At 37.7% G+C, this 27,170-nt stretch overlaps 1 protein-coding gene across 3 annotated transcripts in view; it reads right to left on the reverse strand.

The window, feature by feature from the left end:
- Positions 1-27,170, reverse strand: part of PRR16 (proline rich 16) — a 308,788-nt gene that overhangs the window by 161,813 nt on the left and 119,805 nt on the right. The window contains exon 2 of one of the 3 annotated variants that reach the window (XM_086705659.1): positions 2,984-3,075. The exons of the other annotated variants lie outside the window; for them this stretch is intronic. Within the exon in view, the coding sequence (XP_086561785.1) occupies positions 2,984-2,995 (12 nt within the window). The 5' untranslated portion in view covers positions 2,996-3,075. The remainder of the gene's footprint in view (positions 1-2,983; positions 3,076-27,170) is intronic. 3 annotated transcript variants of the gene reach the window in all.

Consider the following 27,170-nt stretch of genomic DNA (forward strand, 5'->3'; position numbering starts at 1 on the left):
TATATATATATATATATGTACGTATATACATATACATACATACATATATATGTATATATATGTAGATATGCGTATGTATATATATATGTATATACATGTATATATGTATATGTATACACACACACACACACATTGCCATACTCTGAACCTATCAAGGGCAAAACCATGTTTTGGTAATCTTCACATCTCTCACTTCTAACAAAGTGCCCAGTACAAAGCACATTTTCACCAAGTGTTGAGTGAATGCATGAATTAAGTAATCTACTAAATTAGTTCAAACTGTTCTTTTTTAGTTTGACAAAAATGATAAAGCTATCAAAGGACTGCTTTATTATATTTAAATTACACACTTAAGAGAAATTTTCAATTTTCCTATTGCTGAGATTTATCAGTCTTCCAAACTGTCCCAACTTTCTTTAATTTGGATATGTAATTTTCATCAGTGTGCTGGTATAATAAACCATTTTGAGTGACAACTGCTATTCAATTAACATTAGACTTTTTTTTTTTCTTAGCCTTAGGAACTAGCAATGTGGTTAAACTCAATAGCATCATTAAATGTTGGATTTTCTCTTTTGTTCAGTGTGGCAAATACTTCTGAAGAAGTATTTTAAAATTTAGAGTCCTGGGGTGCCTGGATGGCTCAGTCAATTAAGCATCTGACTTTGGCTTAGGTCATGATCTCATGGTTCATGAGTTCTAGCCCCACATTGGGCTCTCTGCTGTCAGCACAGAGTCTGCTTCAGATCTTCTATCCCCCTCTCTCTCTGCCCTTACTCCATTCTCTCTCTCTCTCTCTCAAAAATAAAATAAAAACATTAAAGTAAAATAAAGTAAAATTTATAGTTCTTATAAGCATTATGAAAAGTTACCGTAAATTCTATATCACTATTTCTACTGGTCAACTTTATAATTATTTCAACAGTGAATTCTCTGTTTTCAATGAACTATCCTCAGCTAAAAGAGTTAAATATTAGACCTGAATGTTTTTCCTAGAAAAATTATAAATGAGTTGGAGAGGTTCTATCACTGTCTGTTAAGTACAACAGAAATCTTAAAGGTACAAAATACTTCACTGGAGAGCAGATACACTGTCTGGTTGGAGATTACCAAGACTTTATTCTGATGGAAAATTCTAAGCCTGCCTGCAGTGCTCTGCTTTTTCTGTAAAAGTCATATCAAACAGAATACATGGAAATGAGGCCCTGAATTCTCTGGCTCACTAGGTCAGCTGAAGGTCTTAGGAACTCATATTGAATAAGTGACTTGCAAAATACTAATCATCAGTTAATATAAGAGCTAGAATATGAATTTAAGAAATCTTCATTTCTAGTCTTACCTTCACCATGTGATTTGATCTTGGTTGTGTCATTTAGTTTTATGGTGAAATCACATTATTTATGAAAAAGAAAAGTAAAATAAAAAGCAATTCTAAATATCTCTCCATGAGTATTGCCTATCAATATAAATATAGACAGGTTTGCTAATCTCTTTCTCCTGATTTAGTCAAAAACTTACCTTTACTTTCCACTGGGTGTGTTTTTATATTTACATAGACCTCAATAACTTGTATGTTATTTATCTGAAAAGTGGAATTTGAGAAGATAGGTATAGCTAAATCCCAACTAGCATTCCTTCTTGTTTTACAAGTAGGACATATTAAAATGAAGACAATTCGTGGTGTGAGTCCTAACTGTTAAAAACCAGTGTGATTATTACAACTCCATATCTGAAAAAAATGTTTACTAATTACATTATTGAATTCACTGTACAGGTGAATTAACAGGCTCTCAACTACAAAATTGATACTACTCAGAGGAATTCATTTAAAATAGGGTATTTCCAAACACACAACCAAAGGATGTAACTGATTAAAGAAAAATAGAAAAATATTAGACCTGAATATAGGTCTGAATTAGACCTGAATAGACCTGTTTGAAAACAGGTCAAAATATTCCCAATATTTGACATTATCCAGACATCTTTTACTTTTGGTTTTACATATAATAAATTTTCTCTTCAAATTCAATAGTTAACTGACCATGGCATCTTTCAGATTTTATCTAGTGTGGAAAAATTTAGTATTCATATTTAACACAAAGGATAACTGGAGTCCTGTATAGATAGGAACACTGAAATAAAATTATTACTCCAGAAGCATCACAGCTTAATAAGTAATAAGCCCGTATTCTTTCATATATAGAAAAGTACTGATACCAACGAAATCTTTATTGTTACCCTTTGATCGTGGGAAAATAAAAATTTGCAACAAACGAACATTGTTGACCTTGACTGTACATGTTTTCACTTCATTAAGGATTCACAGCTGTTAAAGGTAATGATCCTTCTTATGGTCACATATGGTGTGGCCGACTATCCCTGAATTATGAATGAGTTCTAAACAACACAAATCAACTTTTAAGGGGAAAAAATGAGCATAATTCAATATTGGTTCTAAATAATCATATATTGTATGTAATTTTTGTTTTTTTAATGGCCCAAATGACTAGTTGTCTGTAGTCAATATTATAAAGGGAATTTATGGAAATGCAAACTAGTTTTGTTCATAAAAAGCATAGGTATGCTAACATGAACCCATTAATCCTGGCACCTTGAAAGTTAAATCCTACAATTAAACAGTATAAGTATTCCTTAAAATACCTTTGGAGCTCCACAGAGCAAACAATGCTTAATTTCATGGTATTATTATAGATATTTTCCTCTATGGAATTTAAACATAAAACATAACTTCTATGTTGTGAAAATGACATATGACAACTTATATGGTGATAACTAGTGTTGTGATTGTTACCTGTTTTCAAGGTCATTATTTAGTAACTTGAATATCCAAACACCTAATTGTTAATTACCATTTCTGTATACATTTAGAATAACAAATGATATACTGGACTTGCATGTTTCTTAGAAATGCTGGTATGTGTTGTCCAATTCCCTGCGACCGTCATGTCAGGGTGGGGCTGACCTTCTCGGGCATTTCCTGGTATCCTGTTGTCTGCCTGCAGCACTGTTTCCCTGTTTCATCATGTGGGGAGGTGGGAGTAGGTTATGGAGCTTCTGTTAAAAAAATTAGAGAACTTTTAAAAATAGCGTATTGACTTTAGACTTTTCCAAACACACTGAACTGAACAGGTGCAGGAGATTATGAAGGGGGGAGGGGGAAGCATGAGTCAGGATGAAGGAACTGGCTGTAGCAATGGAGATGGGCACACAGATGAGAGAGAGGAGAAGTTCACATATGAAGTGTGTGCAAGGAGCAAATGCACATGCAGGGGGCTGCATCATGTGGCTGAAAACATAAGAATGGTGGTATAGAGATCAATCAATAAAATGTCCAGGAACTTTTCACTGACTACCTGGTCTTTCTAACAAAAGCTTGCCATATAGCAAGTCACTGGAAATTTTCCTGAGACTAACACATAACCGGTTTTGTTCTGCACACATTAATCGATGCTGTTTTAGTATTGCTGCCCAATGAGTCATTAATGTACAAAAATAAGGACCAGCTCTAGAGACAGTGATCAGGAAGAGAAGGGGCATTCGGTCAAGTGCCAGAAACCAATATAAATACCCCACAAGCAGTGTGGTGGTGTTGAGTAGCATCTGGAAACCAGAGAGCAATCCTCAAATATTTGAAAGGATGCCTTTTCTTAGGAAACCAAGACTGGCTGTGTGAGGGGCTAATGGACTGAACCAACCTCAGAGAAACATCCCCTAGAGCCTGTTAACAAAAGACTACACTAAATCTGAGCGACAGATGAACTTAGAGCAGAGGCTAAGTTTGGCAGTGCTATTGTAAAATCTCTAAGTACCAGAGGGTAGTGAATACAGAGCCCATGGCCTGTGAGGTCTAAATACAGAGTTGATGGTCCATAAGGTTGCACCCAATCCAGAGATGCTAGATCACTGCTCCCCAAATATGGAGTCCTCAGTCCCTGCCTTAAACCTCCAGTAGCAGGTTCTTCAAATACTGAAGTTGCTATATTTGTACCTTGTTCAAACTAGGTATCCACAAAAGGACATGAGCTATGTCATTCAGTCTGCCCAATCATTCACTCATTCTGTCACTAACTACCTACAGAGCCCCGTGCTTTGTCAGTACTGGTAAAGAGAAAGGGCACAATGTTCTCATTATCTAGCTTCTTCCTGTTCAAGTCTTGATTTTCTTTATCTACAAAATAACTTTGAATATTTAATAGTAGAGGAAATGCAAAATCATACTTTGGAATAATCTCAAGGCAGTTAACTTTATCACTTGTCTGCTTATGATGAATACTCACTCATTCATGAAATACTCACTGAACACCAATTACGTGCCAGGAGCCCTTCTAATTCTGGGGAATAAAACACACCCAGAATCCCTGACCACACTTTTATTATATACATGTGGATTACAGGAAACATTTCTGTTAATAATGAATTATAATTATAAAATTTGAATGTAAAAATTACTAATTTAAAAAATAATCAGAGATTCATAAACTTCTAACGCTGAAATAGAAAAGCAAAGAAAGGGTCAAAAATTAGGTTATCTATATCAATACCTCTGATGGAATTTATGCACTTTTGTTTTCCCCTCCTTTCCCCCAAAATCGTTTTTTAAGTGTATTTATTTATTTTGAGAGGGAAACAGAGACATTGCAAGCAGGGGAGGGGTAGAGAGAGAGGGAGAGAGAATCCCAACCAGGCTGTGCACTGTCAGTGCGGAGCCCAACGTGGGGCTCAAACTCAGGAACCCAGAGATCATGACCTGAGCAGAAATCAAGAGTAGGATATTTAACAGACTGAGCCACCCAGGTGTCCCGTGCCCAAAATCTTTTATATGAAAAGGCCACTAAAACAAAGGCCTAAGGAAGGGAATGTCGATTTTTCCCATGGAACACTACTGTTTCATTCTGCACATTAAGACACACGGGAGATGGGTTGTAGAAGTAAGGCATCCACGGCCAGACTCTCTAAACTATGGGCCCAGTGAAGATACTAATTTGCTTCTCTTTTCTTCTCTCTGAGAGGGAGGTATTAAAAAAAAAACAAAAACAAAAATAAAACAAAACAAAAAACCCTAGAAAAAAAAAAAAACACAAAAAACAAACAAACAAACAAACAAACAAAAAAAACCACACATGCATCAGATGATCAATGTAAAAATTAAATGAGCTAAGACATGGACAGGATTTAATACTCTTTGAAGCACATTAGTGTTTACCCTCACTTCTATTATTAAATCCAAAGAGCACGGCAGAAACAATACACATCAGAATCTTCACCGACAGAAGTTGCCAGAACACTTCAAATAAACAATCTGGAACTTAACACTTTAGCCTTGTCATTAATCTCAGTGTCAAATATTCTCTGGGCAATCTAGCAGCAGACCATGCTGCCATAGTTGAGTCTCCCTATGTTCCCCCTCACAGCAAAGTACAAGTGCCAGCCTCTAAGTTCACTGCCAGAACTCACCAGCTTCATAAAGGCTACCACTTTTATTCATGTTTTCCATTCTGACAGTATAGATTCCGTTCTTCTGTCTGGCAGAGACTGTCTGGCTTTGCACCGTGGAAAAAAAGAAAAAACAAACAACTTACCAAACCATTCTAGCCATAATTTGTGATCTTATTCAGCAACAGAACTTTTTGGCCAACTACAAGCTAAACAATGTCTTCCTTCATTCCCAGCCCCCACCATGTATTTCTGAAAGAGTCTCATACTAGGCTAAAACCAAAATGGAAAAAGGTTTCAAAATTATCTGGTAAACATTCGAAGGAAATCATGAAATCGCGTTTCAATTATCCGGAGTATCAGTTCCCATTCTAGAAGGAAAACATCTGAACTCTATGCTTGGAAGCAGCTACTGTGAAACAACAGAATATGATCTGGGTTTGTTAGAGGGGGAAAGCAGCAAACCTGAATTCTTGACAAATGTGCATTTACATTTTTGGCTTTTGCAGAACTAATCAACATCCACAATCTGTTTTAATAACTCCGTCCTGAGGACTTGCTTATTTTTCCAACAACAAGGGGCAGACAAAAGCCCACAGGATAAAAAGTGAATGTCGAAGAGGTTTTTCAAAAAGCATGATAGGTTTTACACTGAGCAGGCCCCATTATCTAGTCTCTTTCTGATCAACCACACACATTTGTAAAATGTGTCACACGCACCGGGTCATGGTCTGGTAATCGAAGAAAAATGTCTCTGTCTTAAGCTATCATGTTTCTCTAGGAATCAAACACACACCCATACCCACAAGCCCCAAAAACCATCAATGGAATCCATGTGTGCTAGTGTGCTTTGCTAAGGAAAGCTCCATTCAAATTCTAATCAGTATCCAACTGGCTGCAATGAAAGTTCCTGAGGGAAAGTGATAACCCCTTACTCATGTTTAGAACATTAGCATCTGAGGATCAAAGGAGATTTGTTTATGGCCAAACAAACTTAATTAATACTCAGCTCTTAGGGTAAGCTTCAGGGCGCTATTGGACTTTTAGTCCAGATTTCTTAAGTGAATCATGTGTCTGGATACAAAGAATTAAAATGGGGTGGCAGGGGTTCAGTCTCATTTTAGTGGCCATCATCTATAGGATCTATGACTGCCTTAAAGAAAAAAGTAATTTTTCAGCATATCAGCATATCACTATGCTGTTGAAATTGCAACAAGAAACCCAGAAAAGCCTTCAGTAAAAATACATTTTAAAAACTGAATTTAATTATGTGATAGATCATATGTGTAAAGCAATCCTATTTATAATAGGACGATTATAAATATAATAGCAATATTCAAATTTTGGATAATGTGTTAGTTACTTTGTCCAAATGGAAGGTAAAATGATGGTTTGGATTTCATGTAAATGATATGGAAATACCTTTAGGGGATTTAAGTCATGAATTTTAGTAATAAAAGGCTTATAGAATTATTGAAAAAATATAGAGCATGGTCTTCCATAGGGCAATTGGAAAGATTTTTTTCTCAAGATTTAAGAGAAAGAAGAAAGTAGCAAAAAAGTTTACAAACTTCAAATTGAAACCAATTGCAACCTAAGTGCTACCAAAAAGACAATGGTGAAATCTGACTATAAAATCTAGCATACCTCATTTATAGTATACCAACACGAGCTATGATTGCACATTCTATGATTATTCAGAAAACCAGCAATTGCACAAGATGCGATCCTTATTTTAAAATTCAAGCTTAATTACCAGGTTTCTCTCACTGTATTTAGATTCGTGCAAGATGCACTATATCCATGATCCATGTATAAATTCATGGGTAAATAACAGCATTATGTGTCCCTTAATTACTGCTGAACTCCTAACTGGATGCTTTTGCCTAAAATCTTCATGAAGTATGCACAACGCTCATGTTTTTATCCAGTAAGAATCTCAGTTGCAGAAAGGAAAGCGATATAATCACTAATCCCTCACTTCAGTAAAATGAAAATGTGACTTTTCAGAATCAAAGTATGATCAAATCACCTAAGTGCTCAATTAAAAAAACAAACAAACAAACAAACAAACAAACAAACACAGGCATTAATACCCATGCTGAAAAGGACTTTAAGGTTTTGTGGAAGGAGGATGTGAGTAATATATACATGCTTCACTGAATAATGCAATAAAAGGATTGCATGTATTAGCATTTTAGAACCCAAAATAACATATTTTTAAGATTATCAAATTAAATAATGTATGTATGGAAGCTTTTTTAGCTTTAAAGTATATTTGACTGTAGTTAATATTGATCTCAAAATTAAGAACTCAGGTTGCCACATCAGATATTCAGAGTTTAAATAAGAGTTCAGCTTTGAAATAGAGTATTTCGAGGCAGGTGAATTTTGAACCAGTTACCTTCGTTGTGCAAGGGAATTTATTGACCTGGCTAGCAGACATATGGAGAGTGATGGACACAACCCATTACCTTCTCGGCTACAAATCTATACACTAAATGGTAAGGAACTGCTTTTCTAAGAGAAACACAGGAATGATTTGATAAAATTTATATTGCTTCCAGTCTACTTTCATGCCTGTATTCCTATTATTTTAATCTTGAAACTTTTCATGGTCTAAAAGCCTGGACGAATGACTCCTCATCCTGAGATTATCATTATCAGTTTCCACATATTTGACAAATATCCCTGAATAGTTTGAAAGGGGAAGCCAAGGGATGTAAATTGATGAAGAATATCCATTATTATAAAAGGAAAGCACATATTTTTGGGAGATATGATCTTCCCAAGATGAAGAGTCAGCTCTATTCTGAATATAAGCAGTTTTGAGGATTAATTTGCCTCACAGAATACTGAGACCAGCAGCAGACATCTTCTTTTTGACAACTTTCTGATTCCAGGACGATAATGAGAATGAAGATCTCAGTTTACACTCCAAAACTCCAACCAAAAATGGGTTAATCTCATTTTATTTTGTATGGGTCAAACACAACCACAGAACCTTGGATCACAGCAGAATTAAAAATAAAAAAATAAATTGAATTAAATTAAAATTAACAAAAAACAGATGAAATACCATCTAGAAGTTTAGGAAAGCTTAATAATTATCACAGTATACTTTTGAAAGAAATATAATTTTTTTAATGTTTATTGATATTTGAAAGACAGAGACAGAGAGTGAGGGCAGAAGGGGCAGAGAGAGAGGGAGGCACAGAACCCAAAGCAGGCTCCAGGCTCTGAGCTGTCAGCACAGAGCCCAGCACAGGGCTTGAACCCATGAACTGTGAGATCCTGACCTGAGCCAAAATTGGACGCTTAACCGACTGAGTCACCCAGGCGCCCCAAGAAATGTAATTTTTTTAAGTTTATTCATTTTGAGAGAAAGACACACAAAGAGAGAGAGAGAGAGAGAGAGAGAGAGACGCACAGCAGTAGGGGAGAGGCAGATAGGGAGAGAGAGAATCTCAAGCAGGGTCCACGTTGTCAGTGCAGAGCCTGATGGAGGGTTTGATCCCACAAACTGTGAGATCATGACCTGAGCCAAAATCAAGAGTTGTACGCTTAACCAATTGAGCCACTCAGGCACCCCAAGAATTGTAGTTTTATCATTAAAAATAGATTAGTAAAATCTAGCCTAATAGAAACAGCCCTATAATTAATAGATTAAAATGCCTTTTTTCAGGATATAAAACCATGAATTAGTATGCTAGCCATTTTTTTCTAACTACTAAACTGTGTATAAAATTTGAACTGTTCAAGCAGTAAACAAATCTTCACCTTGAAGACATGTCTACAGTTTTGTGTTTCTACTTGTTGGACAGCTTTGCACCAACTACTGTTCACTTCTGCCTCCTATTTTGAATGCTAATGTAATCATCATCAATTCTTTTTTTTAATATGAAATTTACTGTCAAATCAGTTTCCATACAACACCCAGTGCTCATTCCAATGGGTGCCCTACTCAATGCCCATCATCCACTTTCCCCTCCCTCCTCCCCCCCATGAACCCTCAGTTTATTCTCAGTTTTTAACAGTCTCTTATGATTTGCCTCCTTCCATCTCTGTAACTTTTTTCCCCCCTTCCCCTCCCCCCATGGCCTTCTGTTAAGTTTCTCAGGATCCACATAAGAGTGAAAACATAAGGTATCTATATTTCTCTGTATGACTTATTTCACATAGCATAACACTCTCCACTTCCATCCACGTTGCTACAAAAGGCCATATTTCATTCTTTCTCATTGCCATGTAGTATTCCATTGTGTATATAAGCCACAATTTCTTTATCCATTCATCAGTTGATGGACATTTAGGCTTTTTCCACAATTTGGCTATTGTTGAAAGTGCTGCTATCAACATTGGGGTACAAGTGGCCCTATGCATCAGCACTCCTGTATCCCTTGGGTAAATCCCTAGCAGTGCTATTGCTGGGTCATAGGGTAGGTCTATTTTTAATTTTTTGAGGAACCTCCACACTGTTTTCCAGAGTGGCTGCACCAGTTTGCATTCCCACCAACAGTGCAAGAGGGTTCCCGTTTCTCCACATCCTCTCCAGTATCTATAGTCTCCTGATTTGTTCATTTTAGCCACTCTGACTGGAGTGAGGTGATATCTCAGTGTGGTTTTGATTTGTATTTCCCTGACGAGGAGCGATGTTGAGCATCTTTCCATGTGCCTGTTGGCCATCTGGATGTCTTCTTTATTTAAAAAAAATTTTTTTGACGTTTATTTATTTTTGAGATAGAGAGAGACAGAGCATAAACGGGGGAGGGTCAGAGAGAGAGGGAGACACAGAATCCGAAACAGGCTCCAAGCTCTGAGCTGTCAGCACAGAGCCCGACGCGGGACTCGAACTCACGGACCGCGAGATCATGACCTGAGATGAAGTCGGACGCTTAACTGACTGAGCCACCCAGGTGCCCCCTGGATGTCTTCTTTAGAGAAGTGTCTACTCATGTCTTCTGCCCATTTCTTCACTGGATTATTTGTTTTTCCGGTGTGGAGTTTGGTGAGTTCTTTATAGATTTTGGATACTAGTCCTTTGTCCAATATGTCATTTGCAAATATCTTTTCCCATTCCATCGGCTGCCTTTTAGTTTTGTTTATTGTTTCCTTTGCAGTGCAGAAGCTTTTTATCTTCATGAGGTCCCAATAGTTCATTTTTGCTTTTAATTCCCTTGCCTTCGGAGATGTGTTGAGTAAGAAACTGCTGCAGCTGAGGTCAGAGGTTTGTCCTGCTTTCTCTTCTAGGGTTTTGATGGTTTCCTGTCTCACATTCAGGTCCTTTACCCATTTTGAGTTTATTTTTGTGAATGGTATAAGAAGGTGCTCTAGTTTCATCCTTCTGCATGTTGCTGTCCAGTTCTTCCAGCACCGTTTGTTAAACAGACTGCCTTTTGTTCCATTGGATATTCTTTCTTGCCTTGTCAAAGATTAGTTGGCCACACTTTTGTGGGTCCAATTCTGGAGTCTCTATTCTATTCCATTGGTCTATGTGTCTGTTTTTGTGCCAATACCATGCTGTCTTCATGACTACAGCTTTGTAGTACAGGCTAAAGTCTAGGATTGTGATGCCTCCTGCTTTGGTCTTCCTCTTCAATATTACTTTGGCTATTCGGGGTCTTTTGTGGTTCCATACAAATTTTATGATTGCTTGTTCTAGCTTTGAGAAGAATGCTGGTGCCATTTTGATTATGATTGCATTGAATGTGTAGGTTGCTCTGGGTAGTATTGACATTTAAACAATATTTATTCTTCCAATCCATGAGCACAGAATGTTTTTCCATTTCTTCGTATCTTCTTCAATTTCCTTCATAAGCTTTCCATAGTTTTCAGCATACAGATCTTGTACATCTTTGGTTAGGTTTATTCCTAGGTATTTTATGCTTCTTGGTGCAATTGTGAATGGGATCAGTTTCTTTTTCTGTCTTTCTGTTGCTTCACTATTAGTGTATAAGAATGCAATTGATTTCTGTACATTAATTTTGTATCCGGCAACTTTGCTGAATTCATGTATCAGTTGTAGCAGACTTTTGGTGGAGTCTGTTGGGTTTTCCATGTATAATATGTCATCTGCCAATTGTGATGCCTTTGATTAACTTTTGTTGTCTGATTGCTGATGCTAGAACCTCCAACACTATGTTAAACAACAGTGGTGAGAGTGGACATCCCTGTCGTGTTCCTGATCTCAGGGGGAAAACTGTCAGTTTTTCCCCATTAAGGATGTTATTAGTTGTGGGCTTTTCATAAATGGCTTTTATGATGTTTAAGTATGTTCTTTCTATCCCAACTTTCTCAAGGGTTTTCATTAAGAAAGGATGCTGAATTTTGTCAAATTATTTTTCTGCATTGATTGACAGGATCATATGATTCTTATCTTTTCTTTTATTAATGTGATGTATCACATTGATTGATTTGCAAATGTTGAACCAGCCCTGCAACCCCGGAATGAATCCCACTTGATCAGGGTGAATAATTCTTTTTATATGCTGTTGAATTAAATTTGCTAGTATCTTGTTGAGAATTTTTGCATCCATGTTCATCAGATATACTGGCCTGTAGTTCTGTTTTTTGGCTGGCTCTCTGGTTTGGCAATCAAAGTAATGCTGGCTTCATAGAATGAGTCTGGAAGTTTTCCTTCCCTTTCTTTTTTTTTTGGAACAGCTTGAGAAGGATAGGTATTATCTCTTCTTTAAATGTCTGGTAGAATTCCCCAGGGCAGCCGTCTTGTTCTGGACTCTTATTTGTTGGGAGATTTTTGATAACTGATTCAATGTCTTCACTGGTTATGGGTCTGTTCAAGTTTTCTATTTTTTCCTGTTTGAGTTTTGGAAGTGTGTGAGGGCTTAGGAATTTGTCCATTTCTTCCAGGTTGTCCAGCTTGTTGGCATATAATTTTTCACAGTATTCCCTGATAATTGCTTGCATTTCTGAGGGATTGGTTGTAATAATTCCATTTTAATTCATGATTTTATCTCTTTGGGTCCTCTCCCGTTTCTTTTTGAGAAGCCTGGCTAGAGGTTTATCAATTTTGTTTATTTTTTCAAAAAACCAACTTTTGATTTCATTGAGCTGCTCTACTGCTTTTTTAGATTCTACATTGTTTATTTCTGCTCTGATATTTATTATTTCTCTTCCTCTGCTGGGTCTGGGGTGTCTTAGCTGTTCTGCTTCTATTTCTTTTAGGTGTGCTGTTAGATTTTGTATTTGGGATTTTTCTTGTTTCTTGAGATAGGCCTGGATTGCAATGTATTTTCCTCTCAGGACTGCCTTCGCTGCACGCCAAAGCATTTGGATTATTGTATTGTCATTTTCATTTATTTCCATATATATTTTTTTTTTTTTAATTTTTTTTTTTCAACGTTTTTTATTTATTTTTTTTGGGACAGAGAGAGACAGAGCATGAACGGGGGAGGGGCAGAGAGAGAGGGAAACACAGAATCGGAAACAGGCTCCAGGCTCTGAGCCATCAGCCCAGAGCCCGACGCGGGGCTCGAACTCACGGAACGCGAGATCGTGACCTGGCTGAAGTCGGACGCTTAACCGACTGCGCCACCCAGGCGCCCCTATTTCCATATATTTTTAAATTTCTTCTCTAATTGCTTGGTTGACCCATTCATTCTTTAGTAGGGTGTTCTTTAACCTCCATGCTTTTGGAGGTTTTCCAGACTTTTCCCTGTGGTTGATTTCACGTTTCATAGCATTGTGGTATGAAAGTGTGCATGTTATGATCCCACTTCTTTCATACTTATGAAGGGCTGTTTTATGATTCAGTATGTGATCTAAATTGGAGAATGTCCCATGTGCACTAAAGAAGAAAGAATATTCTGTTTCTTTGGGATGCAGAGTTCTAAATATATCTGTCAAGTCCATCTGATCCAATGTATCATTCAGGGCCCTTGTTTCTTTATTGATCCTGTGTCTAGATGATCCATCCATTGTTGTAAGTGGGGTATAAAAGTCCTCTGCAATTACCACATTCTTATCAATAAAGTTGCTTATGTTTGTGATTAATTGTTTTATATATTTGGGACTCCTGTATTCGGCGCATAGACATTTATAATTGTTAGCTCTTCCTGATGGATAGACCCTGTAATTATTATATAATGCCCTTCTTCATCTCTTGTTACAGCCTTTAATTTAAAGTCTAGTTTGTCTGATATAAGTATGGCTACTCCAGCTTTCTTTTAACTTCCAGTAGCATGATAGATAGTTCTCTATCCCCTCACTTTCAATCTGAAGGTATCCTCAGGTCTAAAATGAGTCTCTTGTAGACAGCAAATAGATGGGTGTCATTTTTTTTTAATCCATTCTGATACCCTATGTCTTTTGGTTGGAGCATTTATTCCATTTACATTCATTGTTATTATTGCAAGACATGGGTTTAGAGTCATTGTGATGTCTGTTGGTTTCATGCTTGCAGTGATGTCTCTGGTACTTTGTGGTCCTTGCAACATTTCACTCAGAGAGTCCCCCTTAGGATCTCTTGTAGGGCTGGTTTAGTGGTGATGAATTCCTTCAGTTACTGTGTTTTAGGAAAACCTTTATCTCTCCTTCTATTCTGAATGACAGACTTGCTGGATAATGGATTCTTGGCTGCATATTTTTTCTGTTCATCACTTTGAAGATTTCCTGCTGTTCCCTTCTGGCCTGCCAAGTTTCAGTAGATAGGTCTGCTCCTACCCTTATGTGTCTACCTGTGTATGTTAGGGCCCGTTTATCCCTAGCTGCTTTCAGAATTCTCTCTTTATCCTTGTATTTTGCTAATTTCCCTATGATATGCCGTGCAGAAGATTGATTCAAGTTACGTCTGAAGTGAGTTCTCTGTGCCTCTTGGATTTAAATGCCTTTTTCCTTCCCCAGATCAGGGAAGTTCTTAGCTATGATTTGTTCAAGTACACCTTCAGCCCCTTTCTCTCTCTCTTCCTCTTCTGGATTCCTATGATACGGATATTGTTCCGTTTGATTGCATCACTTAGTTCTCTAATTCTCCCCTCAAACTCCGGGATTTTTTTATCTCTCTTTTTCTCAGCTTCCTCTTTTTCCATAATTTTATCTTCTAATTCACCTATTCTCTCCTCTGCCTCTTCAATCTGTGCTATGGCTACCTCCATTTTATTTTGCACCTCATTTATAGCATTTTTTAATTCCTCATGACTATTTTATAGTCCCTTGATCTCTGTAGCAATAGATTCTCTGCTGTCCTCTATGCTTTTTTCAAGCCCAGCGATTAATTTTATGACTGTTATTCTAAATTCTTGTTCCATTATATTGCTTAAATCTGTTTTGATCAATTATTTAGCTGTTGCTACTTCCTGGAGTTTCTTTTGAGGAGAATTCTTCCATTTCATCATTTTGGCTAGTCCCTGCGGTAGCTCCAAACTGCAGGGCACTTCCCCTGTGCTGTCCAGAGAAATTTGTGTTGGTGGGCGGGGCCACAGTCAGATTGGTGTGTACCTTATCTTCCCCCCTCCCAGGGGCAGGACTCAGTGTGGAGTGGTGTGGCCCCTGTCTGGGCTGCTTGCATAGCCAGGCTTGTGGTGCTGCTTCTATGGGATCTGACATATTAGCGCGGGTGGATCCTCAAGGTGCATGGGGGTGGGAGGGCAGACTTAGCTCACTTTGCCCTCGGTGGTCCCCTGCGGGAGGGGCTCTGCAGCACCGGGAGGGAGGAAGGGAGGGAGGCAGACGGGTCAGAGGAAGCATTGGGTGTTTGAGTGGTGCAAGCAAGTTCAGTGAACTGGTTCCCTTTGGGGTTTCAGCTGGGGGATGGGAAAGGGAGATGGCGCTTCCCAGTGCCTTTGTTCCCTGCCCAGCTGAGCTCTGTCTTCCAGGGCTCAACATCTCTCTCTCCTGGTGTCCTCTCACCCTCCTGCTCTCGGAGCAGAGCTGTTGACCTATAACATTCCAGATGTTAAGTCCCATTGGCCTCAGAACTCACGCAGTCCGGCCCCTCGACTTTCGCAAGCCAGACTCAGGGGCTCTGCCTTGCTGGGTGGGCTGCCCCTCCACCGCCCAGGCTCCCAGCCACCAGTCTGTGTAGCGTGCACCGCCTCTCTGCCCTTCCTGCCCTCTTCCATGGGCCTCTCATCTACGCTTGGCTCCAGAGAGTCCATTCTGCTAGTCTTCCAGCGGTTTTCTAGGCCAATGTGGGTGGAATCTAAGCTATCAGCAGGACGAGGTGAGTCCAGTGTCCTCCTATGCCACCATCTACCCTTCCCTCCAATTCTGAGTGTCAGTACTGGTTTCAATATTTCTGCATGAAAAGGGCTCAGAGGCAGCAATCTAATTGGAAACTGTAGCCAGGGTCGAAGCTACTTGGGGTAAGAAATTTGTTTGGCGTACCAAAACTACTATTAAAAAAAAAAATTCTTTAAGCTTATTTAGTTGGAGAGAAAGAGAGACAGTAGGGTAGGGGCAGAGAGACAGGGAGAGAGAAGATTCCAACCTGTCTCCGAGCTGTCAGCACAGAGGATTAACATGGGGATCAAACTCACACACTGAGATCATGTCCGTCCGACCCAGAGTCGGGACACTTAACCAACTGAGGCACGCAGGCACCCCAAGAAAACTATTTTTATTTAAAGCATAGGTTCCATCCCAGGGAGTGAGGGTAAGGTGACATGGAGATTATAGAAGGAAGGCTAAATCTTACTCCATCCTGTGCTAGCAAAAGCCTCTAGTCATTACATCTGATCCATTTAGGTTCAAAAGGAAACAAGCAGACATTTTTCAAGGAAACATAAGGGAAGAGCTTCAACCAAAGCAAGCCAGCATGTCAGTGATGCTGCCCAAGGTGCTCCAAGATGTGCTACCCAATGGAAGGATGAGTTCCTTCCAAGGAAGGAAAAGAATGAGTGATTCAAAGACGTTAAAAGGTAGGTCTCTACCTGTAAGGTGTGTTACTGTTTACTTATGTCTTTATTTTCATGAGAGGACCGATTAGGAAAATATCAGAATGTGTGAAACTTACAAGATTTTCCTTGTTTTTTTCTAAAGTGAATTTTCTGGGCGGGGGGGGGGGGCGGGGGGGAGAAATACAGATATGGTAATAAGCTCCAGGAAAACAAGGCAAACGGAAGGAAACAAAACAAACACCGAAAGAAAATTCTCTGTTGGCACGATTTAAAGGGGTTAGTGAAAATCTTCTTTAATATGCCTTGGGAAGTGGGGAAGTTCAGGGAAAAACTGCTATCTTTGTGCAACAGACTAAAAAAGGCCTTTGAAACTAACACAGGTAGTGAACACAGTACTAGACTCTGAGGAATCACAGGGCAAGGTCCCTAGAGCAGCATTCACAGTGGGGGCACAGTTACTGTCCCCAGCTTACCTAGGTGGACAAATCTCTGTAAATCCCCAATGAAAATTCCTTTGTAGAAGAAAATATCTCTTTGTAGAAGAGATATCTCTTTGTACAAAATATCTTTGTAGAAGAAATGACCCATTGATTTCTAAAAGTGAAAAGAATCTAAGGTTTGTTTTAGTTTCTTCCTTGCAGTGTTAACAAGATAATATTTATTTTTTTTTTAGTATTTTTTAATGTTTTATTTCTTCTTGAAAGAAAGAGAGAGAGAGAGCGCAAGTGTGCTCAAGCGGGGGTGGGGCAGAGTGACAGGGAGACAGGATCCAAAGCAGGCTCTGAGCTGACAGCAGAGAGTGAACTCCTGCATTAGGAGATCATGACCTGAGTCTAAGCCAGATCCTTAACCAACTGAGCCAGCCAGGTGCCTCAAGATAAAAATATTTATTATTATCTTGTGTAATAATTTATTTTTATTAATTGTGATTGTTCTGATTATTATAGTGTATTATGTATTAATATATTTATTATATTATTATAGTGTAATAATTATCACATTTCATACATCATTGGGTCTGGGATATAGTATGTTATAAAAAAATGAGAAGTTTTCAGATTTAAAAAAAATTTTTTAATTTATTTCTGAGAAAGAGAGAGAGACCAGGGGAGGGGCAGAGAGAGAGGGAGACAGAAGATCCGAAGCAGGTTCTGTGCTGACAGCAGAGAGCATGCGGTGTGGGGCTCAAACCCACAAACCGTGAGGTCATGACCTGAGCTGAAATTGAACGCTTAACCAACCAGGCACCCCAGAACTTTTCACTTTTTGTTTGAAGGTGAGAAGAGAGGTCTGTCTTTGCAAAGTGAATAAGCTAAGATCTACATTTCACGACTGGCCCCATGAACAAATTTGTTATAAATCATGGGAAGGTTGTGCTGCTGCAAATACATTTTTGAAACAACTGAACCAAGCACCACTATTTTCAGGTTTTAATGAGGCAGCAATAAAATATAATTTATTAATACATGAAATTCCTATACTGAAAAATGGAATAAAAAGGCCTTCCCTTCTGATGGAATCCTCCAATGCATTTCCTCCATTTTTGAAATTATTTAACAGAGCTTTGTATATTTCCTTGACTAAATTCTTAGGGCCAATGATACATGATCTTAGGTAAAGAATACGATATGGTTTACAACACTTTATCCTAAGAGAATCACACTGGTGGTCAATAAAGTGATTGCAGGTGGTAAATAAAAAAAAAAATTAAAGTTAATAGTCAATGCAATTCAGGGAGCTTGTGTGGCTCGGTTGGTAAGGCGTCTGACTCTTGAATTTGACTCAGGTCATGATTTTACAGCTCATGAGTTTAAGCCCCATATTGGACTCTGTGCTGACAGTGCAGAGCCTGCTTGGAATTCTCTCTTTTCCTCTCTGCCCTCTCCTGCTCACACGCATGTGTTTCTTCTCTCTCTTTCTCTCTCTCTCAAAATAAATAAACTTAAAAAAAAATAAAGTATGCTGCTTCACTTTTATTGAGGTACAATTGATAAGTAAAATTGTAATACAATTAAAGTATACAACATGATGATTTAATCTACATACACACTGTGAAAGGATTTCTACCAAGTTAATTAACACATCTGTCATTTCACATATTTACCTTTTTCTTTTCCTTTCTTCTTTCTTTCTTTCTTTCTTTCTTTCTTTCTTTCTTTCTTTTCCTTATGAATACTGAAGTTCTAGTTTCACAACCAATTTCAGTTATACAATGCAGTGTTATCAACTCTCACCCGACATTTTACATGAGATCTTCTGACCTTATTCATCCTGTAACTAAAAAACCGAATCCTTTTACTTGCCTCTTTGAATTTCCCCCACTCCCTCAGCCCACTGGCAACCACCATTCTACTCCCTTTTTCTATAAGTCTGACTTTTCTTTGTTCTTTGTTTGTTTGTTTGTTTTAATTCCACATGGAATTAATACCACACTGTATTTGTCTTTGCCTGGTTTATTTCACTTAACATAATGTGCCCTCGTTTTATCCATAGGGAGCAAATGACAAGATTTCATCTTTTTTTTAAGGCTGAAGATTTCATTATTAATATAAATACAAGGAGAATATGTACTTTTACATTTTAGAAAACATTACATCTTCTTTATACATTCATCTCCTATTGGAAGTTTACTTTCAGGGCTATGACGAACAATGCTGCAAAGAACATGGGAATACAGGTATCTCCTTGATCTAATGATTTAGTTTACTTTGGACATATACTCAGAGTTGGGATTGCAGGTTCAAATGGTAGTTCTATTTTTAATTTCTTGAGGAACCTCCATACTGTGTTCCACAGTGGCTGCACCAATTTACATTCCCACCAACAGCATGCAAGGGGTCCTTTCCTCCACATCCTCACCAACACTTGTTAATTCTTGTCTTTTTGATAATTCTAACAGGTGTGAGATGACATCTCTTTGTGGTTTTTATTTGCATTTTCCTGATAATTAGTGATGTTGAGCATCTTTTCATAGGCTTGTTGGCCATTGGTATGTCTTCTCCACAGAACAGTTTAATTGGGTCCTTTGCTCATTTTTTTTTTTTTAGAAAAAAAATTTTAAGTTTATTTTGAGAGAGAGAGAGAGAACACACAAGTGGAGGGAGGGGAAGAGAGAGAAGTGGGGATAGAGAATCCCAAGCAGGCTCTGTACACAGAGTCCAAAGGCTCAACACAGAGCCCAAAGTAGGGCTTGTACCCATGAACTGTGAGATCATGACCTGAGCCAAAATCAAGAGTTGAACACTTAACCAACTGAGCCACCCAGGTGCCCCTCCTTTGATCATTTTTTAATTTGGTTATTTTATTTGTGTTATTAAGCTGTATGAGTTCCTTGTATATTTTGAATATACTTCACTGGTTATGTAATTGGAAAATATTTTCTTCTATTCCGTAAGTTGCTTTTTCATCTTGTTGATGGTTTCCTTTGGTATGCAGAAGCTTTTTAGTTTGATATAGTCTTACTTATTTTTTGCTTTTTTGCTTTGCCAAGAATATTCGCTACAAAAAATAGAAGGTGAATATGGAGGAAGAAAAGAAGAAAGAGCAATGAGCTTCACACTTTTGGGAGGATCCTCCTCCTGTTTTTAGACTATTATAAAGTTATAGCAACTCAGAAATGTAATACTGCTACATGGTCTGTGATAATGTCACATAGACTAAGTGAAAGAACAAATGCCCAAAAATATACTTCTGGGGATTTGACATGACAAATCAGTAAGGGCAAAGAATGAATGGCTTTTGATAATTTGCTATCAATATGGAAAAATCAGAATAGTTAATCCTTACTTTGTATGACAGACAAAAGTAAATTTTTACTAATTAAAATTTTAAATGTGAAAGTCTTTAACACTTCTAGAAAAAAAGAGGGTAAAATATACTGGGGTGGAAAACATATGTTAAACACAAACAGCAAAACTTGAGCAATTTTAGAAGAACATGGTATCATTTTATGACTTTGCAATATAAGTGAAATTCTCTAACAAGACTCAAAAACACAAAGCCTAAAGTAAAATGCTGATAAATTCTACTAAAAGTTACAAGATTTACTACATGAACAATGTTAAAAACAACCAAAAGAACAGAAATATTTTCAAAGTTTATATCTTATAAAATACAAGTATTCAAATATAATAAACAAAATCTAATATAAATCAATATATAAGAGACTAATAACCCAGTAGAGAAATGTAAGTTATGTAAATAAGTTTAGTTAATGAGAAAACCTAAAGGCCAATGAGTATTTGTAATCATGGAAATAGTGATTATAACATTACTTAGAGGGGCGTCTGAGTGGCTCAGTCAGTTAAATGCCCTGCTTTAGCTCAGGTCATGATCTCATGGTTCCTAAATTCAAGCCCCACATCAGGCATCAGGCTCTGCTGTCAGTGCTGAGCCAGCTTAAGATTCTCTGTCTCCTTCTCTCTCTCTGCCCCTCCTCTGCTCTTGCACACACACTCTCTCTCTCAAAAATAAATAAACATTAAAAATAAAAAACACTACTGGGGTGCCTCGTTGACTCAGCTGGTTAAGCTCAGGTCACAATTTTGCAGTCTGTATGTTGGAACCATGCATCTGTCTGGCTTTGTGCTGACAGCTCAGAGCCTGGAGCCTGCTTCAGACTCTGTGTCTCTCTCTGCCCCTCCCCTGCTCAAGCCTCTGTCTCTGTCTCTCTCCCTTTTTCTCTCAAAAGTAAATAAACATTTTTAAAAAATTAAAAAGAAAAACCATTACTTACATACCACTTTAATATCCTTAGTAACAATACTAGAAAAACCGTAACCACCAATGAGTGAATATACAAATAAGTTGTTCTATATCTTTATAATGGGATGCCCTTTATATTCTATAATGGAATACTTTCCAGCAGTAAAAATGTATGAACTTTAACCATAAGTTCTATAATGCATAATGTTGTAAGAAAAACTATTTTGCACAATCAATGCGTATGACTCTAATCAGGCAGCATTCAAATCAATTATGTCCATTATGTACAAATGTATACATATGCAGAAAATATAGAAAATACATTACAAAAATAAACATCAAATTAACGATTTTGTTTATGTCCAGGTACCGAGGACGAGACAAAGGAGAGTGGGACTAGGCAGATTTGGACAGCGGTTGTAAATTGTATTTGTGACATTCTGTTAGCAAAACTTTTATAAAAATTTTAGATCAGATACAGTAAAATATTTGCTTTGTTAAAGTCAGGCAAGGGATAGAAAGGTGTGAGTTATCTCACCATCTGCAATTTGAGTATGATTGGAATATTCCATTAGGTCACAAGAAGGAAAAGTTAAAGGGAGGGCTCACACTCTTCACCACACCCAGATAAAGTTCAGGTGCATTATGCAGGCAGAGAGAAGAGACTTTCCCACAGGCTTCAGCATATGCCTTCTCAGGTCTCATGAGCACAAGCCAGACCGTGTGCATTAACCAATCACAATGGACAACGGGTTGGAAAAAAAAAAAAAAAGACAAGGGATGAAGAAGTGGGATCTGTTAGGAATGTTCTATGATGGATAGACTGATAAATAAAAGTACAAGTCATGAGAAGGCTTTTCTGTATTTCAATGGCCAGTTCTAAGGAGTCAAAGCCAAGCCAAGTAATTGCTGACACTTGAGAACAAAGCCATCCTTAACTGTGATGAGACACCTCTTAAATTTTCACAGTAGCTACCAGTGCCCTGCAATGGGGCTCTCAACAAGAAAAAGTGCTTACAAAAGATAACATTTTGACAGGAAATACATTGGATGGTTTTTAAAGATGGAAACAGTAAGAGTTGATTTAAGTTACAAAGCTAAATTCTTCTAATTAGGACTACCATTAAGATAAAGCAATATTAGGGACCCAGAACCTTTTTAAGTATTCATATGAAAGAAAGACATTAATTGATGGAAAAAAAAAATGCTTAAAGGAGAATCCCAGTTCATGTGAACACTCTGAGAATAAAGTGATTTCTCAAGTTAGTAATAAAAGAAGGAAATTCCCAAGGAGGTATCTTAAGGTTTTTGTGTCAAAGAGGTTATCGTTAATTACTTCATGCTATTCCAGAAAATACAGACATCTAGAAGTTACATGGGAGACATGTTAATAAAATACTAATATTTTGAGTGTAACAAAATATTTTCACGTGTCATAAAATAATAACCATTATTGTGAAAATCCAAAGTTAATTATTGGCTGAGATAGAGAATTTACAGTGTCATTAAAAAAAAAAAATATGCTCCTCTAAGGATGAATCACGTAGAGAGTGGGCAGCAAAGAAAAAGGAAAGAAATAATGTGTAGACCTGTTTTATGTCAAATTGCTTCTGAAATAAACCACTGCAAAAGATCATAGTTCCATTATTCACAAAAGCCTGTCTTCTTAATGTCACAAATAGTAAAAAAAAAAAAATCTTCTTTATTCTGATTCATATGCTTCATATAGATGTAATATATCAGTGGATGCAATATATGTCAAAACAAAACAGAAACAAATTGGCTGGTCCTGAATATAGCATTTTACAACTTGGTCACATCAACTGTCAATTTAGTCAAGACTATTTACCAAGCATTCAACATACAGAATACTGCTCTAAGAGTTATTCTGCATTCCATTGCCCGGGCCTACAAATATATTTTTCACATTAATAAGTAGACTATTTTTTATACAAAATTTATGTTTGAAAGAGAGTGCTTTGGAAGCAGCATATAAACTTCAACCAAGGAAAGTGAATGCTACCAAAATTTATGGAAGAATGGTATGACATCATCATTACATATGACAAAATGATAACAAAGTATAATGCTTGGATGATGCTGGTGTATCTTCTTAGACACTATGATGATGAAAGTGAGAGTTGTCCAAAATACCATATAAAGATTTAAGCTATGGTACTGCATAAGAAACAAAGGCTCTGATGGCAATCCTGGGATTTTTCTCTTTTACACATCAAATGGGGACATAAGCTGTACTTGCAAAGCTGTTTTACAGTGTCATTTGGGAAATACACCATTCTAAAACTCATACTTTATTTTCCTTTTAAAGATTCAAGGTAAGAAATTCCAAATCCTTCCATGGAAGTATATTTACCACACTATTCATCTGTATGGGTTTACTATTTTTACTTTATTTTATTTTAGTTAGAGAGAGAGGGAGGGAGAGGGTGTAAACAGGGGGAGGGGCAGAGGGACAGAGAGAGAGAGAGAATCTTAGGCAGGCTCCACACCCAGCATGGAGCCTGTTGCAGGGCTTGGTCTCACAATCAGGAGATCATGACCTGAGCCGAAATCAGAATTGGATGCTTAATTTACTGAGGCACCCAGGTGCCCCAAATTTACTATTTTAAAATCATTTTTACCCTGATATTATATAGCAATTTCTATAATCCTGAAAATTAAAAGCATCCAACATAACTTATAAACCCAAGACACTTAGACCATCCATGGGATTATAGCACAAAAGGGAGAGAGGGAGTCATTGTACAGATAATTAAAAAACAAAAGAAAACAAATGCATACACAAACTACTTCACTATACCTCCCAAAACAAGTACTGTATTTATTAAATTAACTAAATGAAATTCATATTTTGCTCTATAATGTGCAGAAAATTCTCAGAATACTGTAAAAAAGAGATATATTGTCTACTTGTTATAAATCAATCCTGGGCTATAACCATTTACAAAAATACTTATACAGCCTTTAATACAATGATTGTGGCAGGAGAAGAAGAGATATATTCTCTGCTAATGAAGGACTTACTATAAAAAAATATAATACTATAAGTGAGAATAGTTTGAAATACTATCAGATTAAATCTAAAGAATACAAAATAGGTAACAGATGAAGATCAGAGAAGCTTTTTTCCTTTTTTTAATATACTTTTTAAGTTTTTATTTTTGAGAGAGAAAGTGTGAGTGGGGAAGGAAGGGGCAGAGAGAGAGGGAGACACAGAATCTGAAGCAGGTTCCGTGCAGTCTGTGCAAAGCCCCAGTGTGGGCCTTAAACCCATGAACTGTGAGATCATGACCTGCGCTGAAGTCGGATGCTCAAATGACTGACCCACCCAGGTACCCCAGAGAAGCTTTCTTTGTGGTGCACTACTAAAAACCAGAATGGTGATGAATAATTATGAATATGCATTTATTTATATTCATATTTGCTCACAGTAATAATAATAATGCCTAATCTTTATTGGATGTTCCTGGCGAGTCAGGCACTTGAATTCACAGTCAAGGTCTCCTTTGACCTTCACTAAACTATTTAAAAATTTTTCCTTCTCGGGGCGCCTGGGTGGCTCAGTCGGTTAAGTGTCTGACTTCAGCTCAGGTCACGATCTCACGGTCCGTGAGTTCCAGCCCCGCGTCGGGTTCTGGGCTGATGGCTCAGAGCCTGGAGCCTGCTTCCGATTCTGTGTCTCCCTCTCTCTCTGCCCCTCCCCCGTTCATGCTCTGTCTCTCTCTGTCTCAAAAATAAATTAACGTTAAAAAAATTAAAAAAAAATTTTTTTTTCCTTCTCCATTTCACACTTACATAAACTGGAACTTGGGGAGGTCACATATCTAGAAGCAACCTCACAGTGGTATAAACCCAGATCGATCTGATCTCAAGTTCCCCATCACAGTTCTAGGATCATTGTTAGTTGCTAAGGATTCTATACATGTAGCTACTTCTTGTAAGTCAGCAGCTTTCTGAAGAAAGCAACATTTTCTAAAACTTTAATGTAGAACCAGTCTTTACAAAATGAACATAAAATATCCATAAGGGGCTCCTGGATGGCTCGGTCAGTTAAGGGTCCGACTTTTGACTTCATCTTAGGTCATGATCCCAGGGTTGTAAGACAGAGCCCCGCGTGGGGCTCTGTGCTGAGCACAGAGCCTGCTTAAGATTCTCTCTCTCATTCTCTCTCTCTCTCTCTCCTTCTGCCCCTCCCCTCTCAAAAATAAACACTGAAAAATACTAACAGTAATTAGAGATTAAGTATAAACTGAAATCTTTATTAAGAAACTCTTACTGGCAAAAGACTTACAGAAAACAGGTAAACAAGGCAAACCACTCTCAAGAGACTATTTCTTAGGGGGACAAGTCAAACGCACAAGTGACTTCAGTACACAAGTCTGCAAAGATGCAGCTGGGCACAACTTGCCACAGGCTCTCAGAGTCAGAGGAGTAAAAGAGAAAGAATCAAGAATCTGAGCTGGATCTGGAGGGATCCAGCTGAGAAGAGGTTGAGGAATGAGGCCCTGGGTAAGAGAGCATCTGATAGCATCACTTATCTTTTGTTTCTTTTCTGCTGAGGGGGGTACATATTCTTACAGTACTTTCTGAAAATCATGTCTTAGATGGGAAACAAAACACAAGCTGAAATGGGAGTGCAGGTATCTCTTAAAATTTTGCCACAAGTGTAGATATTCTATTAAGTGTTCTTATCACAAAAAATAATGGTATAAAAAGAGGGCAGGAGAAAACTTTCAGAGGTATGGATATGTTTACGGCACTGCTTGTGGTGATCACCTCAGAGGTGTGGAGAAAAACCCAAATCAACAAGGAGGATACAATAAACATGTGCAGCTTTCTGTATGCCAATCATATCTCCATGAAATGTTAAAAAAAAAAAAAACACATATGAGCTGAAGATTCTAGATAAAAGGATTAAAAAAATTAAATAAATCAGCTATGAACCACAGAAATGCTTTCAGTAGAAAAGGAAGGCAGGGAGGGTGACCATCATACATATAAAGCGAAGCTATTCACTGTTCTAAGTTCCTTTCTTGGCAGGCAAATTCAAAGCCCAGTCTCTTTTGGGTTGTGGCCTTTTGACCAGATAGTCTAAAGATCACTGGCCAAAATCCACAGCCTCAGATTAAGCCTGTGAGAAAAGGCAACAAAGTGTGCATCGAGTTGGACATTTCTATACATTGAGAATTTATAGGTACGATCGTTGTGCTGGGCTAGGTTATACCAAAAATTATTAGATCCTAATCAGGGGGAAGTAGGTGGAGGTGTTCTGGTTAAAGACAATCACTTCTGGAAAGGTGTTAAAGTAGGAGCCAATAAGGAACACTCAGAAAATTAGGCTTCGTCCAGGTTAAGAGGAATACACATTTTTAATATATATTTAATGAAGTGTCTTTAAATTAAATAGAAAAAAAAACCCTTAAAAACCAGGCTAATGAGCTTAATTTTTATTCTTTATTAAAATAAAAAGCTTTCTCATGTAATCCTTATAATACTCGTCTAAAGTGGGTTTTATTATTATCATCCCTATTTTACTGAAGATAAAGCTGAAGCCCAGAGAGGCTAAGTAATCTAAGGTCACATTGCTAGAAAATGGTAGAGCCAGGAATCTAATCTAGGAAGTTTACTAGGACTTTTCTCCTATTATTTTTTAAAACAAAGAAATAAAGGGGTGCCTGAGTGGTTCAGTCGGTTAGGCGTCAGACTGTGTCCCAGTTGATGATCCCGCACTTTATGGGTTCAAGCCCCATGTCAGGCTCTATGCTGACAGCTCAGAGCCTGGAGCCTGCTTCAGATTCTGTGCCTCCCTCTCTCTTTGCCCCTCCCCTGCTTGCACTCTGTCTCTCTGGCTCCAAAATGTAAATAAATACTAAAAAACATATTTAAAACAAAGAAATAAGGGAGAATGAGAGATGGATATCTTAATCCCAGATCAAGAGTCATTACACATATTATAGTTCAAGATTATGGTGGTGCAGAAGCTTTTTATCTTGATGAGGTCCCAAAAGTTCATTTTTGTTTTTAATTCCCTTACCTTTGGAGATGTGTCGAATTATGGAACGAGCCTAAATGTCCATCAACTGACGAAAGGATAAAGATGTGGTTTATACATACAATGGAATACTACTTGACAAC

This window comes from Puma concolor, chromosome A1 (assembly GCF_028749965.1).
Source record: "Puma concolor isolate L17-30 chromosome A1, mPumCon1.1.hap2, whole genome shotgun sequence".
Classification (NCBI taxonomy): Eukaryota; Metazoa; Chordata; class Mammalia; order Carnivora; family Felidae; genus Puma; species Puma concolor.